An 18327-nucleotide genomic window follows, 5' to 3' on the forward strand; every position below is an offset into this window, starting at 1 on the left:
GTGCAGCGAACCCTTATTATTAAGGTAGCTGGAAGTTGGGCAGGACAGTGAAGCCTTGGCCCTTGAATTGCTATGGTGGTTTCTCAGCTCCTTGAGGGCTATCAATGCTTACTTTATGCTTACTATCCATAGTTTATATGGTTCTTTCATATGAGAGTTGTAGATGATTTATAGGAGTCTAAATCTTGGTATGTTTGTGCTTTGGGTAGAAATTGCTTCTAATATAATTAGAGATTGAAGTACTATTAGGTGGGCTCGGATTCGCATTTGAGATTACTTAATAGGAATTTTTTTTAGTGGGAATCTCATAGACCTTTGTTAGTATTGTTGACTACTATGTCTATGTGCAACAAGCCAAGCAGCTAACAACCCATGTGCGCTTAATGAACATATATGTCAACCACATTGTGGGTGTTTAGATCATGCCCTTAATTTCCTGTGAACTTCCCTTGTCTAAGTGAGGTCATGCTTATCTTAGAGTTCTCTTCAAATGCATCACATGGGAAGGCTTCTATACATTTTGCCTGTTACATGCTTTTTGTCATGCTTATTTGGTCGAGTTGATTAGTGCTTTAGTTAGCATATATAATGATGGTTTTAGTCTTTTAGAATGGTTGCGAGACTTGTACATATTATCCCAAGCCTATTCACGTTTCTTTTTCATGCTTAAGATGGTGATACTTAGTTGGAGTAAACCAATTGAGCTAAGATTTAGACAATCAAGTGAACCGTATGTGAGTTCATAAAGGATGGTCTTACTTCATATTGATTCTCTTGGTGTGGACCAGTTGAAAAGTTTCTGTATTCACCATTATTTGCCCATCACTTCATTACTAGTATCTCTTTTTCCTTGTTGTACTTTTTTCTTTTGTGTTGAGTCCTGGTTTGACTATGGTGGACAATAGTTCATGTTGCATGAATATGTGCCTATGGTAATGGTGCTAGCATGACATATTGTACAACATGCAAGAAAAAAGGTGTGGGGGGTTTTGTATATTAGTTGGGATTTTGTAGTAATAGCCCGATTAGCCCTCCAGGCCCCATCTGCCTTTACAGAAGCAACTGTGAGCGTAGCAGCACCATTTTTAAGTTTCTTTCTGAAGTAGTCTATACTTGTTAAGTTGAATCACCTACTATCTTCGTGAAAGAGTAAAGGTGGTGCTATTATTGTGCTGGACATTAATTTGGACCATTATCGGTTCATGTCGGAACTTACATAAAAAATGAGCATAGCTTTTTCTGTACAGAATACAATATTGGGGTGCAAATGCCAAGTTTTTTCAAGTTATTTGAAATAATGAAGGGTAAGGTAGAAGAAAAACTACATCAATGGAAAGATTTTATGACTGCAGTAACTTCTAAGGACTTCTATCTCTAGGCAGAGAGAGTTGAGTGCGATTTCAGATATGCTCGGACTAATGGCATACAAAAAACTGAAGTTGAACTCTTTCTGATTCTCTCTACTAAGAACAAGAACATTCAGACTTCGGAACTTCACTGCTTAGTGCCGGCTGCTGTTAAGTGTTAGCAGCGTAGGGATCAATCCAACAATGATCGTTCTTTGCAGCTTTTTCCCATTTTCGTCGGAACATCTTCATTTCTCTAAAGGATTCCATCCTCACCTGCATGAAATTAGATTGCAAGTCCAATGAGATCATATTACATTATGTTAAGACATCAAGAGTTCATGCACGTTTGGAGACTGACATCAACTCTATGGCTCTTTGTACTAGACTGATTTGATCTCTGCAATACCAAGCCATCAAAGAGTCAGTCTCAGATAAAAGATAACAGCTTACTTCATAGCTACCCTAAACAGTTTTCACCTCATTTTCGTCCAGACCTCCCAATGTAGGGAGGCCGTAATGGACTAGGTATTCGGCATCTACGACACCAATCTTCTTCATTCGATCACCCTATTGAATCGGAAAGCAAAAGGTTTCCTTCAGGTAATAGAACAGGCCTGAGGAAATACACTTCAATAGTAGAACAAATGAAACGAAAGATGCATTGAGGAGCTTGCCTGTGCACAATAGCCAAGCTGCAAATCTAGTCCCCAAGCATGGATCAACTTATTCTGCATATACACAAATATCAATTGTTGTTGATCATGGGGAAAAAGATCGAAGTCCAATTCTTGTCACGCTTAAAAGAGCTATCTCGAGCTCCAGAAATGGTAGAATTAAACACACCTGGATCATATACCATACGCAGCGCCAGGCAACTCGAGAGAAAACTGGAGCCATCAATTCTATCCACCTGCAATGCAGCACTTTATTCTAATTTGCTGAAGCAGGATGACTTCTATGACTACAAAACCATCATTCTTTTGAAAGAAATACAAAACATTAGCCAGGACAAAACAAATTTCTACCCGGTACAAGGAGGAGCTCTACTGTTTTCATCGCAACCAGTACCATTTGGATTATGCTTGTAAATCCTTCTGCAGAAATAATTGTCCAAACGCATGTAACTACAGACACCAACTGCTTGAAATGGTTCAAATTACAGAAGTATGAGGACTGTAGTCATGAATTAGTATTAGCTAGTTGCCTTGTAAAATAACAGACCTGTGGACTAATAGTCTTTTCATGCGCGCAGTAATTAGGTGATGCACCTCGGACTTGGAAAAATCAAGTGCCGGTTGTGATATTTCCAGCCCTTCCCTTTGAATTATGGACACATACCTACAAGTGTTGCAGAAGAAGAACAATATAAAGTTTCGGCAACAGCTAAAGTCGAGCAGTTCTTCAAATGCAAGTAAGTATCCTAACTTTGCTAGAAGGAAATGCAGCTGCAATACCGTTGAGGATTAAAATTGTCAACTCCAAGGTCCTCATCCCATATGAATATGTAACTATACTCAGCAACTATATCAGGATGCAAGAAACGCTTTGCAAACCACCTAAGCATCAAGAAATTTATCACTGAGAAAACACTTAAATCATTAAAGAAATCTCTAATACAAATGAAATATTCGACAGGAGGAATGTCATGTGTACCATTTTGTTTGATTGACTGCAGAAACATGAATAACACGATCACTCCACTGAAATTGCTTCCACTCATCAACATTACCATCATAATGAAAAAGCATAACAACAAAACCACTTGATAGGAACTGCAATATAATGTATAACAAGCCATTGTTTTTATGAGTACAAGCAGTGATCAAAAGATATAAATATATATCTGGAGGCTGGTAAGCGGCATATATATACATACACAGACTCACTTCATACCTTTTTGATCATTTTACCAACTAGATCTTTCTGCTTGATCCCAACCGCCATCGCTAGTAAGCTGATTGTGGAATTTGCACTTTTCTGGTCAAATCTTGAAGGTGGCTGGGAGGAGACAAGCATAGAAATCATGGTCAAATACATCTTTTTCTCAGAATAGTACATAGATAGCATATAGCCAGGACCAAATATCTAGCATTTTCAGTTAACATAATTAAGTTCGCACGAAAACCTTAACCATGTTAGGCTGTTTAGGCGTTCTCCATAGTGGCAGCATTTCCAGATCAGAAGTTGCAGAGACGATACCTCTAGGCAATGGTTCACTTCCATAAGGCCTTCTGAGATTCTAAAACAGAGATACATTTATAGGTAATGAACAGCAAAGACGAAAATTACAGTCGTCAATTGTTTTGATGTATACAAAGCAGAAAGCATGTAGATGGAACTCAAACCTTGCAATTGACATTTATTCTCCGCAAACTGTTTTTGACTGTTGAAAATGATGATTTCTGTGCAAATAAATTTACTGATTAACACAAGAAACATGGGATAAGATAGACAGATGGTATGAAATTCAAGATTTACATATTAGATTAAACATCTTTAAGCAACACCAACATATAAATTTGGATATGGTGTACATGTATACCTCATTGAATTTCAATACTATGAATGCACTCCCCAGCAGGACTACAACCATCAAGAAAGCTGAAGGCAGAAACCTACAAATGCATGATCTCTCACTTCTTGGCTTTGCACCCAAAGATATCTGAAAAAAAAACACAAAATCAAATTTACTCGATTAAATTTTTGTAAGAAATGCAAGTTTTTCGCCAAAGAAGCTACGACCACAACTCACAAGTAAGAAAGCCACTGAATTTTGGAAAATGTTTCCAACTAGGAAATGCATCGTGTGTAATAACCAGAAAAGAGTAATGACAACACAAAGAATACAGATCGACTGATCGAGTCTCTCTCTTTCTCATCCAATGCAAGTTTATCACTCTCCAGTCACAAATCACATAACTTAAACGTTGAACAAAGAAAAGAAATATGATGATCGATCGATCTTACACGACCGGATGGTGGCTTCATTTCCCATGAAAATGCAGGGGAATCCATTAACAGAAATCAGAGACAGACAGATGGTATGTCTTTCTTATGGTTTGGTTCCTTCCTCATGTGTTGTTATATATAGTTGGATCATTTTCATCAGACAGAAGTGGAATCATTCGGGTTCGGCAAAGGGGACACGTGCCACGAATCAGCACCCAACGGCCAGTGCAAGCAGCATGGAAATAAGACCCATGTCAATTAGGGCTTCCTCATGCTCATAACTCGTTGTTCAGGATAGGTGAAGTTGAAACGAATCATCGGTTTCCCTAAGAGATGTAGGTCTGGTTTAAACTCAAACAGAAAAGAAGGAGACGGATCGATCTGTAACTTAAAAGCCCCCAGTTTGCGTGATGGCTCTTAATCTGATATCCACGTCCATGAAATCGAATGTTTTCGGGTAAGGTCCCTCGTGTACTTCTGTCTGCTTCACTTCGCACCAATAAAACGTCCTGGAATCATCCGGCTCATCATCCATGCTTCAAACTACTGATGCGACGATATGGCTGATCTCCGCAAGGATTACGAAAAAGGATACACTTAGTCCTAGTAACTCTTGGTAATCAAAATACTTCCTATAACTATTAGGAAAAGGTTGAGTCTAAAAGCCAGAGCCTTTGTGGGTTTCTCAGCTCCTTGATGCTAATAATGCATACTTCATTACTTTTTGGTGTTCCTGGTTTTTGATAAATTGATCATATGACTCGTAAAACGTAGAGTGAAAGAGATGAAAGTCTAAAGTCTTGGTACTGTAATTTTGTTTTGGATTGAATTATTGATAGGAGTGTTTGTTTAGGTGTTTAGGGGGAAATCTCATGAACCTATAATTGAGCTGTTGACTATTACGACAAGATTGAGGTCTACTTCAGTTTTCACCACCACAAGGGCAAAGTTCATCAAGTAATTTGACTAATTTCTAAAGTACAAAATTGTTTTTACATAAATGAATAGGATTCGACAGCAGTAGCTTTTAGGAAGATAGATTTGAATGAGATTCTTTGACTAATAGTTTACAAAAATTGGAGTTGATTTCTTACTGACTTTTTCTTCTATAAGCTGTAGATTTTACATTTCCACCACGAACAGAAACAAGAACATTCACTGCTTAGTGCCGGCTACTGTTAACAGGGTATGGATCAGTCCAACACTCATCCTTCTTTGCAGCTTTTTCCCATATTCGTTTGAAGATCTTCATTTCGTTGTAGGATTCCCTCCTCACCTGCACGAATTAGATCTTAAGTCCAACTAAGTACCTATCACATTTTGTTAAAAAAAATAGCCTGAGATAAATTCATGTTTATAGACTAACATCAACTCTATGGTCCTTTGCACTAGAGTGACTAGACTGAGGTGATTTCTGCAATAGCAAAAAAATCAAAGAGTCAGTCTCAGATAAAAGTTTACAGCTTACTTCAAAGCCATACTCTAACAATTTTTACCTCATTTTCATCTGGACCCCCCAAAGTAGGGCGGCCGTAGTGAATTAGGTACTCGGCATCTACAACACCAATATTCTTCGTTCGATCACCCTATTAGAGTGGAAAACAAAAGGTCCTCTTTAGGGAACAGAACAGGCCAGAGGAAATACTTAGATAGTTGAACAAATGAAATGACAGACACATTGAGGAGCTTGCCTGTGCACAATAGCCTAGCTGCATATCTAGTCCCCAAGCATGGATCAAATTATTCTGCATATATACAAATTACAAATAAGATTTAAAAATCGAATCTTTTTCACGCTTAGAAGAGCCATCTCCAGCTCCAGGAATGGTGGAAGTATCACACCTGGATCATATACCATACGCAACGCCAGGCAGCTCGAGAGAAAACCGGAGCCATCAGTTCTATCCACCTGCAATGCAGCATTTCATTCTAATTTGCTGAAGCAGGAGGAATTATATAACTAGAAAACCATCACTATTTCACAGGAAATACAAAATTAGTTTGGATGAAACAAATTTCTACCCGGTACAAGGAGGAGCTGTACTGTGTTCATCACAGCCAGTCCCATTGGCATTAGGCTTATAAGTCCTTCTGCAACACAATCGTGCAAAAACATGTAACTAGAATCACCTAATGCTTGAAATTAATGAGTTTGTATCAACACAGGTACAGGATTGTAGTTGTGAATTAGTATTAACAAGTTAAATAACAGACCTGTGCACTACTGATCCTTTCACGCGTGCAGTAATTTGATGATGGATCTCTGACTTGGAATAATCAAGCGCTGGTTGTGAAATTTCAAGCCCTTCGGTGCGAATAATGGACAGATACCTAAGTGTACATCATAGAAGTTTTAGCAAAAGTGTCTTACAGTATGCTTGGTATTCTTAATTATAGAATATGAAATGCAGTTTCAGTACCTTTGAGGATTGAAATTTTCAACTCCAAGGTCCTCGTCCCAAAGAAAAATGTAACTGTACTGAGCAACTATATCAGGATGTAAGAAACGCTTTGCGAACCACCTAGGTATCAAGAAAGCTATCTCAGAAAACGCATCTAAATACTGCAACTTTCAGTACAGATGAAATAATTATAGGCCTGATGGTAAGTCCTGTGTACCATTTTGTTTGATTGACTGCAGACACATGAAGAACAAGATCATTCCATGGAAATTGCTTCCACTCATCAACGTTGCCATCATAATGAAAAAGCATCACAGCAGAACCACTTGACAGAAACTGCAAAATGGTGTATATATGAGAAATCATTGCTTTTATTGTTATGAATACATGGAGAGATTAAAAACATTTATCTGATGGTGAAGTGCATGATACATATTTACATTGTACCTTTTTGACCATTTTACCGACTAGATCTTTCTGCTTGATCCCAACGGCCATCGCTAACAAGCTCATCGAGGAATTTGCACTTTTCTGATACGACCTTAATGGTCGCTAGGAGGACACAACATAAAAATCATAATCAAATTCATCATCTTCTTCAGAATAATAAGTAGTTTACAATGAGAGAAAGTATTCAAGAATCAATACCTAGCATGTTCAGTTAACACAAAATAAATTCACACATTGATTGGAAACCTCACCTTGTTTGGTACTGTCCATAATGGCCGCATTTCCAGATTAGAAGTCTGGGAGACGATACCTCTAGGCAATGTTTCACTTCCATAAGGTCGCCTTTGAGTCTGAAATAGGCAAACAAAAATAATGACCACACTATAACGAAGACGATAATCTAGTACTTGATTGTTAATTTAGAGGTAAAAGATACACAAAGCCAAAGGCACTTGTATGTAAAACATACCTTGCATTTGAAATTTAAACTATGTAAACTGTTTTTGACTTTCCCAAATGATGATTTCTGTGCAAACAATAGAAAAACCATAACATATATTAATAGACTACGAGATGGTATAATTGGTGAAATTTAAGCTTAGATTTTAGAGTAAACATCTTTGAGCAACAGATAGAACATATGAATCAGATATACCTCATTGAATTCTAATAATATAAATGCACTCCCCAGCAGAAGAACTACAAATATCAAAGAAGCTGAAGGGAGAAACCTACTGCATGATCTCCCACTTAGCCCTGCACCCAATAATATCTGGCAAAACCCCAAACTCAAATTTACTCCATTAGTTTTTGCAAGAAATGCAAGTTCACGCCTAAGAATTCAATTATGCAGCTACAATCTCAAGTAAAAGGAAAAACTGTTTCCTCCACAATAGCAAAATAACAAAGATTGATCTTTAAGGTTTAGAGGCTTCCGACTAGGAATTGAACATGTCAAATAACCAGAAAAGAAAAATGACAACAAGAAGCAGATAAAAACAAGTTTCTACTTTCCATTTACAAACATAAGTTTAACATATGGAAGAAAGGAAAAGCCAAACAATAAACAAAAGATGAATTACAGGATTGGCTGGTGACTTCATGTTCCATGAAATAGCTAGAGAGGAACCCAGAAACAGAGAACAGAGCTTTAATTCTTGTATGATTTCTGTTTCTCGTAGATTGTTTTTCCTCCTCCTGTATTCTTGTTTGGCGCTTTTTCCGGGAGCACAGAAATATGTTGCAGAAAACACGATGAGGATGATCTTGTATAATGATCACATAATAATTCACATTATCAAATCAAACAGTCGACGACGTGAAACAAAATGGGAATGAGGAGACAGCAAACTCTCTATAACACGTGGAATATTATGTTAGTGGGGTCTGTGGTTGCACGTATTAGAAGCCAAATACAGACCCCATAATCACAAAAGATCTCATACAAAATCACTATAACAAGACGACGTGATTCGTTACTCACTCACCAATCAACAAAAATATGCCGCTGATTTTTTGTTCATTATATGGTACTCATTGGACATAAAGTTATATATTATCAGATACACAACAATGATCAAAATCATTTATATTACCAGTTTACCAAGACTTTGACAACATTGAGCAGATTACAAAGTGAGGAATAATTTAAGGATCAGTAGTGACAATTTCAATGATTTCATTCCCATCACATTGAACTGGCAATAAATTGGTTCGGCAAATGGGACACGATTGACGGATCTTGACCCACTGGGCAGTGCAATGCCTGTGAAAATAATGGGAGCAGGGCAAACGAGCAATGAGATGTTCATCAACACCAACTCCAAAATCCTCCAAACAAATAGCGCCTGGCCATGCTGCAGGCACATCATGAGGAGGAATAGAAGCAGCAGCCCTGAACTCTGCGGCCAACGCTTCCTTTAAATGAGGATACAATTGCTCATCATCATCATAACCCTCAAAACTGCCATATAGATCAGCACCAATGAGCGTTGTGTTCACATCAATAGCCAACTGGGAGAGAGGAGCACGGCTGAATGAACTTTCTTATATATTTCTGTAGCAATTTCTATTCTGAGTTTTTCCTTACAACCGCAAATCTGATAACTCAACTCTTGCCACCTTTTTACTCGTTTATCTTTGGAGGAGAAATTGACCCAAACCTCTTCTCTAATTGTGTTTATGGAGTTCCTATCAAAATTCCACACGAAAGAATGAGGTTGGCTGCTATCTATCTTACAATCCCCCTCATAAAAGGTGAGTGTTAATCTGATGAGTAAGTCGTCGCAATCTGGCCTCTTGGCTCCCTCGTGTACTCCAGTTCGTTTCACTTCTAAGTTCTAACCACTTAAATTCTCTTCGCTAACATACTGCTGAACCATGCTTGTTCTGATGAGAATTGATACTTCAGTGAACATATGTATAAGCTACTAAATCTGATCGATTGAAGGACTAGTAATAAAACCCTTTCTCTTCCGGGATTAGGAATAATTTATCTGAGCCAGACAGGCATACACCAGGACTGTACCTCTCAGTACTAATCATATTAGGAAAAGTAGAGAACTCTGAAGTTGGTTCAAGGATAAAAAAGTAAAATAGGTAAATAACTCCCATAACTCTTTCTCTGCACAACTAGAAAAAAGTAAATCTGTACCGGACTCTTATACCGGGGGTCGTTAATAATAACTTGAGGTATATCATACTCTTAATTACAAATTTTTTAAACCAATTTAATTTTTTTAAATTAAATTTACAATATTAAGAAAAACATTTGTCACGACTCCAAAATTTCGAGTATAAAAACTCAAATTTCGAAATCATGAAAAACACTAAAACAATCTCAATGAGTTGAAATCATTTTAAAAGTCACAGCGGATCATCTCTGAATTCAAAATACAACTCAGTCAACCGATTATTACAAACTAAATTTATAATTCGACATTATAACAAATGGAAATGTATAATCCACACAAAATCCTGACCACATGATGTAAATAAACAACTCCAAGTCTTCTGAGCGGTCCGTCGATTCCCGTTAATCCACACCTGCGAAGTTATCCCCTACACTATTAAATTGGTGCACCGGGATTGTAAACACAAACCCGGTAAGCTTTGCAGCTCGTATGAGTAAAATAACAAATACCACCCACATATCAATATATACGAAAATCACAAAACATCAATTATAAATGCACTCATGAGTCAATGGACGGCCCATCTGGTTGTCCAAAAATATGAAAATGAAAGTGCTCATGAGAAATTGGGCAACCCCTCTGTTTACCCAAATGCATTTATAACACGGGTACTCATGAGCGCAGGTACACATTTGTTACCCCTCATGTAGTACACCGTCGACATTGGGCAACCTCATGCTACCCAACATCTAAAAATATGAGTACTCATGAGCCGATACCTCATGTGTTACCTCACATGCAGTACTCCGGCAGACAAACTAGAACTCTAACTGTATCGTAACTTTAGCCCGGCCAAAGGCTACGTTTCGAGATGTCAAACACGTCCGAAGACATCAATCACGTCCGAAGACAAAAACTCGTCCGAAGACATCAATCAAGTCTGAAGACAAAAACTCGTTCGAAGACATCAATCACGTCCAAAGACAAAAACTCGTCTGAAGACATCAATCACGTCCGAAGACATAAATCACGTTTTAACAAAACGTAATGTTAAAACCCCGTACAATATTCATCATGTCATATTGTACAAATCAAATCATATGCTCGATATATAAATCTCATCACCAACGTGAACATATTCACAACGAAATCATAACAGTATATAATATAACAAACTATATATATGTACATATTTACCATTTATACCAATATATATATTCTACTATATCATATACATGTCGTATTTCATTCTTTAAAATTTAGCATAATCTTGAATCTCCGCAATGGTAGATTCGTAAATAAGTGAGAATTTACTCACTTTCTTTCTTGCGTGCAACTTCCACGACACTGAAAATAATTTCCTCACTCATTTCGTCAGTCACCTAATAGCATGATAAATGCTTAGAAAATGATACTTAAAATATCAGGTGACGATTTCAGTATATCTAAATGTTGTTCATAAAACATTGTTCACAGAACACTGTTCATGTTTTACTAATCATTGTTCCAATGTACTGTTTTTACTAAAACACTATTCACAGTTACCGTTTTTACCAAAACACGGTTCACAATTACTGTTTGTCATGGCACCGTTCACAGTTATTGTTTTATTGAAACACTATTCACATTTACTGTTACAGAACACTATTCACAGTATCATTCATGCGGCGTCACTGTTCCCCAATGATCACTAAATTTCACCACCACAATCTAAATGACATTTCTAACAACTTCCTAGTTCATCATAAAGTCTAATTCTGAGAGCCTAAACACTTCAATTTAACAAGAACCGAAAAACCCCAATTAAAAAACCTAGAATTTCTTTTCTTCGATTCTCCTAGCACACAACTATTGAGGTTAAATATTTTGGAGGGTTTGTAGTATGGAATGAGACCTTCAAAATGAAACAAGAATCGTACCGATTGGTTGTCGGAGGAGGGAGATCCGACGAGTTGAAATTCGGCGAAATATGCTTTTTCGGGAGAACTTCTGGGCTTTACCGCTCCTAAACGGCGGCGAGATGGCGGATGACGCTACCACCAATCGACAGGGGATGCAGCAACCTTTCAAACATGACCGGTGTGCCGCTCTATGGTGGCTGGACGACGGAGATCCGGCGGTCCAAAGTCGGCTGCTCGGGAGAGAAATTTCTAGATTTTTTTTCCGGTGTGAACAGTACCAATCCGAATTTTTTATTTTCTCCCTTTTTTCTCTTTAATTCCCCTATTTATACTATTTTCCAAAATTGTCCAAATATCTTTTGATTCGTAACTTCTTCATACGAACTCCAATTTAGGCGTGCCACGTGTCCACTAATTCGTATCGACAAGCTCTACGATTTTCATGTAAGAAGTTTCATAAGAATCCCAATGAGTCAAAAGTCAACTCTTAGACTCGTCAAATTGAACGTTTCCGAACAATTAATATTTCGAACCCTTTCGTTTTCATTCTCGGCTAATAAAATTGGACAACTACCAACTTAATAATATCCGTGAACTCATTGGAAATTAGATATGAATTTTTCGGGTTATTACAACATTACAACATGTGTTTTTTTATATTTACAAATAACTAAATAAATTTACCACATTAACAACTATTTATTCATAATCTTATAAAATGTTATAGGTGAAGTAATTACAATTAATAGAACTATATTTACCCAAACATCATCTTGATTATCACAATGACAACAAATTTGTTGTGACATCGATAAATATGGGTATCAAACACCACGAGAAACTTAAGAAAATTCTGATACACCATGATTGATTCTTAGTGAAACAACTATCCAGCAATTGGATATCAGTTACAAACCCCAATTACAATTAGACACTCGGTTTCTAAAATTCTTTTACTTGCTTATTGGGTCACTTGCATTGCTCGATCAGCCCTATATATATCCCCTAATAATTTTTGATCTGAAATGTGGAAATTAATTAATTTTGAACTATTACAAGACATCTTTATATTGAAAGTTTGAAACTGATGTTGATACACTTTTGGATATTAGACATCTTTAATACTCTGAACTATTTTTGATCTGTATGTTTCTGATCTCACCATTCTCACGTACTCTTGTCCGACATTCTACTCATTAGTTACATCAGAGCTTATTTGTTCTCAGACTTAATTGGCTGTTAAATTTCCTGGTTTTTTTTTTCTGTTGATCAAAAACGAACTTCACTGGCTATGAATCAATGGAATAGCATCAGATGATCCATATATACCAAATTACAGAAAGCTTTCCGAACTAATTTGGTAGCCTTTAATTACTTATTTCTACCACCTACGGAGAGTACGTAAATCGAGGCCATTGATAGCTACTGCTCGAGCTCTCTTGATATTTGGAGGATAAGGATAATTAGATTACAAGTTTTTGGCAACTAAATAGACTAATTTAAATTAGTCGACCCACCGCCGAAAATTTTCAATCCAAATTAGATTTAAAAAAATGTGAAACAAGAAACCTCTAGATGTTTTGATTGAAGCAGCTACTATGTCAAAGGAGATGGTCGACTGATCAATGCACAAATTCTAAAACTGCATAGTAGGCGATCAACACTGGAAGAGACACTATCATTCCAAATACCACTCTGCACGCCATCAATAAGCGAAAGTGATTAACCATTTAACTGGGAACATAAGAAGAAACTCAAATAGGTTGCAATTTAGTTGAGATCGAGATCACATACGCAGTACTCAAAACTTCTGGATGAAGTCCATATTCTTTGGCAAATATGAAAGAGGTAATTGATTGTGGTAATGCTGCCTGCAGAATTTATTAATTATAGCAACCCATAAAAAATGACGAACGTATGTAAACATAACATGTATAGTAACTAGTAAGTTATCAACTTGTTAAGAATAAGGTGCACCCTTTCAGAAAAAAAGAAGATAAAAGAATAAGGTGCATTTCCAAATATTACATTAGCCATTAAGCAGGAAGGTTTCGTAAGATTGATTAGAATTAAATTTTATTGTTATTTGGCCAACAAGAAAGCCACCAGCAATTAACAATCTCTGTGCTGCATGTTGAGAGCTAGTCAGATCCGACCACTGTGTATATCAAATTACGAACTTCCCATAAATATTTAAAACTTCAATGCATGGCTTACAACTATATATATATATATATATATATATATATAAGCTTTTTTTTTCTTTATTTATTTGTGCAAAATGTGCTCTCAAATTAATCCATAATGTTTGTCATGGCTTCTCTGATTCTCATCATGTTCAATAGAGAGTATCACGATAGGTATGCATGCACTTTTCATGATAAACATTTTGTTACGATTACCAAATTGATTGAAAATTTACAGAGGTGATTAATACATTATTACTTAAGAACTAGAAGGTAGAGATGTGAAAACTCGATCGGAAATTTGACAAAAAAATGGAAATCCGTACCTCTTAAGTTATAGACGTCCATACCTGAAATGGACTCTATATAGCGGACAAGGAAATATTTACTATATATATAGTAACGTATAGCTCAGCTTATTAGCCACATAGATCATATTTGCTTGGCAGCTCATGGAATGGAATGGAGCCACCACCTTTCTTAGGTCATGGAACGGAATGGAATGACATTATTCCATGAGAAGTGATGATATGAGTGTTGTTCTACGTATTCTACGTATTTATAGACCATGATTCTATATAGATTGAAAAATAAATAAGCTCATATAGACGATTTGGTTGATTACCTGAATGATAGCGACACGTAAAACATCATCATGCAAGCCAACAGCGATACAGCCGATAGCCATGGCTGCCGGTCCGGCAATGAACCTTAAAATCATCCCTATTATCGTTAGGCTTGTCCCACAAGCTACGAATTTCTCTTGAAGTGCCATGAAGATACCTAGACTCGCAATGACGAACACAAATCATAAGAACATTTAAAGTTTACTTTGAAAGCCAGAAGCTCATCATGCACGTACGTCAGTACGTGCTACTTCGCTAATGCTAAACATGATGAGAATTAAAATGTTCTCGCGTGTGATCGAGTTTAGTACTCGTAAGTACTCACCCATGCTAAACATGGCAGTTCCGGTGCCGGCCTTCGACATGATTAAAACAGACCCTTCCATAATGCTTGGGAACTCAATATGCCACCTGACAAATATATATTTTCAACAGTCAGTTTGTAATCTATTCATCTATTAGAACGAAAATACAGTAATATTAATCTACGATCGGTGCATGTATGTTTTTACCTGTTGGCTATAAAAGCCCAAGCAATTCCAATGAAAACTGCATAAGAGTTGGGATTCATCCCAAGTTTGAGCCACACACTCTTCATTAAAGACCAGTAATAGTAAGAAGCTGAAGCCTGCAGGGTGCTCTCGTTCATTCCCTCTAAATCTTTACCGCCTTGCTCAACTGATTGAACTCGGGTATCATGACTCGACCCCAAAGAGATGTTTAGCCCCGTCCGTCGAAATTCTAAGACGAACAAAAGCATCGTGAGCCATATGATAGCTTGCACCACTGAAGACTGAACGACAAGATCAACTGCCATCGGGCCGTACATGGCCTTCATTAGGGGCACTCCAACGACAAGTGAATTAGTTAGAGTGCACAGAGAGAAGCTTGTTATTGACCAACTATAGCTTCCCTTGCTACTACACTTTGCCCAGAACGCTAGCACAACCACGATTATGAGCTTGGAAATGGCATCGGCCGCAATGAAGCGATAGTTCCACTCGAAAGGATCAACATGAGCAGTGAATTCGAACGTGAAGAGTGGAAGGGTGAAGAAGCAAACAAAGCGGTTGATGGCGCCGCACTGCTCAGGGGTGAAGATGTGCCACCACCTGACGGAGCCAAAACCTAAAATGAGTGCAAAGTAGAGTGGTGCCATGGCTACCACCACCTTGTAAACATCTTCCCATCCTATCATGATTTTCTTAACAGCTTCTAAGCACTGTATATATGGCTAGTAGTACGTACTGCAATACGATTGAAAGACTATTGCTAATTGAATATACATTGGGGTATTATATATACGTGCGAGTTGTGCATGGAGGGACAAAGCAAACTTTGTTCTGTTCGCGGTTTATTCTTCTCCTCTCTTTTTTTAGGAGGGATTGATGTTATTGGAAAGATGTAACATGCAGTATAAGTGATCAGTCCAACAAGAGACGTTCAAAACAAACACACTGATTTGTGTTGAAGAATGAAGACCGAATAACAAAGAGAATGAAACTAGTTCGAAAGAAACTATTTTTCCTTAACACTGAAGAGCAATATTTCTGCCTATTTAACAAGCTAAACGAATGTGAAATTTTTAATCAAAAATTAATACAAAATGTGAAGTCTTCAATCAACAATTAATGCAAAACATGAGAAGTCTTCAATCAACAATTAATGCAAAACATGAGAAGTATTCAATCAACAATTAATGCAGAATGTGAAGTCTTCAATCAACAATTAATGCAGAACATGAGAAGTCTTCAATCAACAATTAATGTCAAAAAATTAGCAATTAATGCTGAAATTAATGTCAAATACCATTGAGAAATAACCACAACTCAACAATTAAATGTAGCTTAAATAATATGTTTCGTATTATTCACATTTTGCTCTCACATCTTGTCTTGCATCATTGCAGCTCTGCCTGTATAGCGATGTCTACCACTTGCAGCTCTGCGCAATGCTCCAATATGCTCATATGCTCCAATAATTTGTTTTAGGTTAAATTCTTGATCAGCCTCAATCTACTACTTGCTCCAGTATGCGTCTCGATCGAACTCTAAACTTTAAAATTGCAAATTATAACTGTTGCTAGTTAAGTAATTAATGCTTAAAATCTATACTGTATATCAAACCTAGTTGAGATCCAGCTACTCCCAAAAGAACTTGCAGGGTCCATGAATCTCAAAACTTTGGCAGTTTGGCGTCCGCCCATTGTTGTTGTTATTATAATTTGAAACAATTAGTGATCGATTTGCTCTTTACACAACATATATAAATGATAAAATAATTCTGTCAATAGTTCTCCCAGAGTTCAAACACATAGCTAGGTACGTGAATAACGTGATGATATTTGTGCTCCACTAATTATGTGGATGCAGCAGCAAGAGATAGAGAGCTGCTGGTAAATAAGGTGGGTGCATATGGTGTTCGATATATGCCGTGGATTCTTGATGCGTCTAGCTAATTTGCAGCTGTGAGTGCCTCAGATTGAAGAGTTGCTTTCACATAATGACCTTCTGATCGATAGTGGCCGATCAGCATATATATATATATATATAGATCTTTTATTTTATATAAGGAATGATCTTTTACATATATGTATTGATCTTTTATTTTATAGAATATAATGAATGATCGAAGTACAGCATTTATTCCACCCATGCACCTTTGCCAAATTGGTCAGTTAAATATGTAGCTTTCTTTCTTGTAGAATTCAGACGCTGATTTATTCAGGCATGCATTAGATTGTTTTAGGTGATGCTGCAACAAATGACAACTTGCTGCATAATATAAGGCTCAATACGTAGATACCATTTATGTGGTAATATTGGCAAGCACATATCAATTACAATTTCATCAACCACAACATATACGCCCTCCGTCGATATGATGAGCATATGGAATATGTTCCACTTTTTTCCCCCAAATAATCAGGCCATGATTACATTCAAGTTTTTGTTCTCGTTTTGTATTTGTAATGACTTCTTTTGAATCACACACGCACAATCTGTATGTGCTCTCCATTGATGGGATGTGAAATATGATTATTATTCTCATACACGCACAATATATATTGATTTCTAATGGTGGAGATATTGAGTGAGTTGTCAGTGTTGCAAATTAATCGGATGGTTTAGTCATCTTCAATAAAGAGAGTTATATTTGGGTCATGATTATAATTTAGTCCTCTAAAATATTATTTTCATTGAACCATCTCCGATAATGTATGGCTAAATTTTAGCCATTTTAGAAATTTATAGTTTTAAATAATGATTTTCAAAAATTACACAATAATTAAGTTATTTAAAGTGTAAATAAAAAATGTGTTTATAATTTAAACCATTAGATCTTCTTTTGAAAAAAAAAAAAAACTCACGTGGGAAGCTCCTTCAATTGGAGGTGAATTGTGGTTGTTGGTCCTGTCAGGGCTAAATGGCTACTATATAAATATAATCCTGTCCACCCTTATTAGGCCCTATAGCACTATAACCCTACGCAGTTGGAGCTCATTTAGAGCTAGAGAGCACACGTTCCTCTTTATTGTGAATGACCTTTGTTTGTGGTGTATTCTCTAATTAATCCTTTCGTAGTTAAAAGGTTCCGTATAGCCACATAATAAGGGTTTCTGTTTATATGTACGTACGCATATTCATTCACTTTCATGTTCCTAGCTCGACAATTTTGGTCCATCAATATATGTTAATTAATCAAAAGGGTTCTTGTCTTCTGTCATCGATCACTTTGCTTTTTATTCGAGAGGCATGGTGGTTCCTTAGTTCCTTTCTTTATTGGCTTCTATTCATTGATTCACCCATTTTATAAATAATTAAGCTTTTT

The 18327-nt window shown here is 36.8% G+C and overlaps 3 protein-coding genes across 5 annotated transcripts; all 3 read right to left on the reverse strand.

Moving 5' to 3' along the window:
- Nucleotides 1-1517: 1517 nt before the first annotated feature.
- On the reverse strand, nt 1518-4152 carry LOC126800212 (uncharacterized). Its single transcript, XM_050527527.1, is given in 13 exon segments — nt 1518-1720; nt 1844-1916; nt 2024-2077; nt 2193-2259; nt 2375-2443; nt 2571-2687; nt 2804-2905; nt 3003-3121; nt 3243-3326; nt 3481-3588; nt 3695-3751; nt 3892-4011; nt 4102-4152. Coding segments are annotated over 13 exon segments (1224 nt in total).
- A 1125-nt stretch (nt 4153-5277) lies between these two features.
- On the reverse strand, nt 5278-8400 carry LOC126800891 (uncharacterized). 3 transcript variants are annotated; one of them, XM_050528314.1, is made up of 14 exons: nt 8233-8400; nt 7806-7922; nt 7620-7676; nt 7402-7500; nt 7148-7252; nt 6918-7036; nt 6719-6820; nt 6513-6629; nt 6321-6389; nt 6141-6207; nt 5990-6043; nt 5795-5884; nt 5665-5712; nt 5278-5574 (listed from the first exon to the last, which is right to left on the reverse strand). In XM_050528314.1, exons 1-14 carry the CDS (start codon nt 8251-8253, stop codon nt 5461-5463), a joined length of 1179 nt encoding a protein of 392 aa, XP_050384271.1. In that variant the 5' UTR covers nt 8254-8400; the 3' UTR covers nt 5278-5460. The 3 variants fall into 3 exon arrangements, with proteins under 3 accessions (XP_050384271.1, XP_050384273.1, XP_050384272.1); XM_050528316.1 differs by lacking the exon at nt 7806-7922; XM_050528315.1 differs by lacking the exon at nt 6321-6389.
- Nucleotides 8401-13243: 4843 nt separating this feature from the next.
- LOC126800892 (auxin efflux carrier component 5) lies at nt 13244-15754 on the reverse strand. The gene is made up of 5 exons (XM_050528317.1): nt 15009-15754; nt 14822-14907; nt 14496-14653; nt 13479-13555; nt 13244-13379 (listed from the first exon to the last, which is right to left on the reverse strand). Exons 1-5 carry the CDS (start codon nt 15692-15694, stop codon nt 13307-13309), a joined length of 1080 nt encoding a protein of 359 aa, XP_050384274.1. The 5' UTR covers nt 15695-15754; the 3' UTR covers nt 13244-13306.
- Nucleotides 15755-18327: the final 2573 nt, after the last annotated feature.

Source organism: Argentina anserina, chromosome 6 (genome assembly GCF_933775445.1).
Source record: "Argentina anserina chromosome 6, drPotAnse1.1, whole genome shotgun sequence".
Taxonomy (NCBI): Eukaryota; Viridiplantae; Streptophyta; class Magnoliopsida; order Rosales; family Rosaceae; genus Argentina; species Argentina anserina.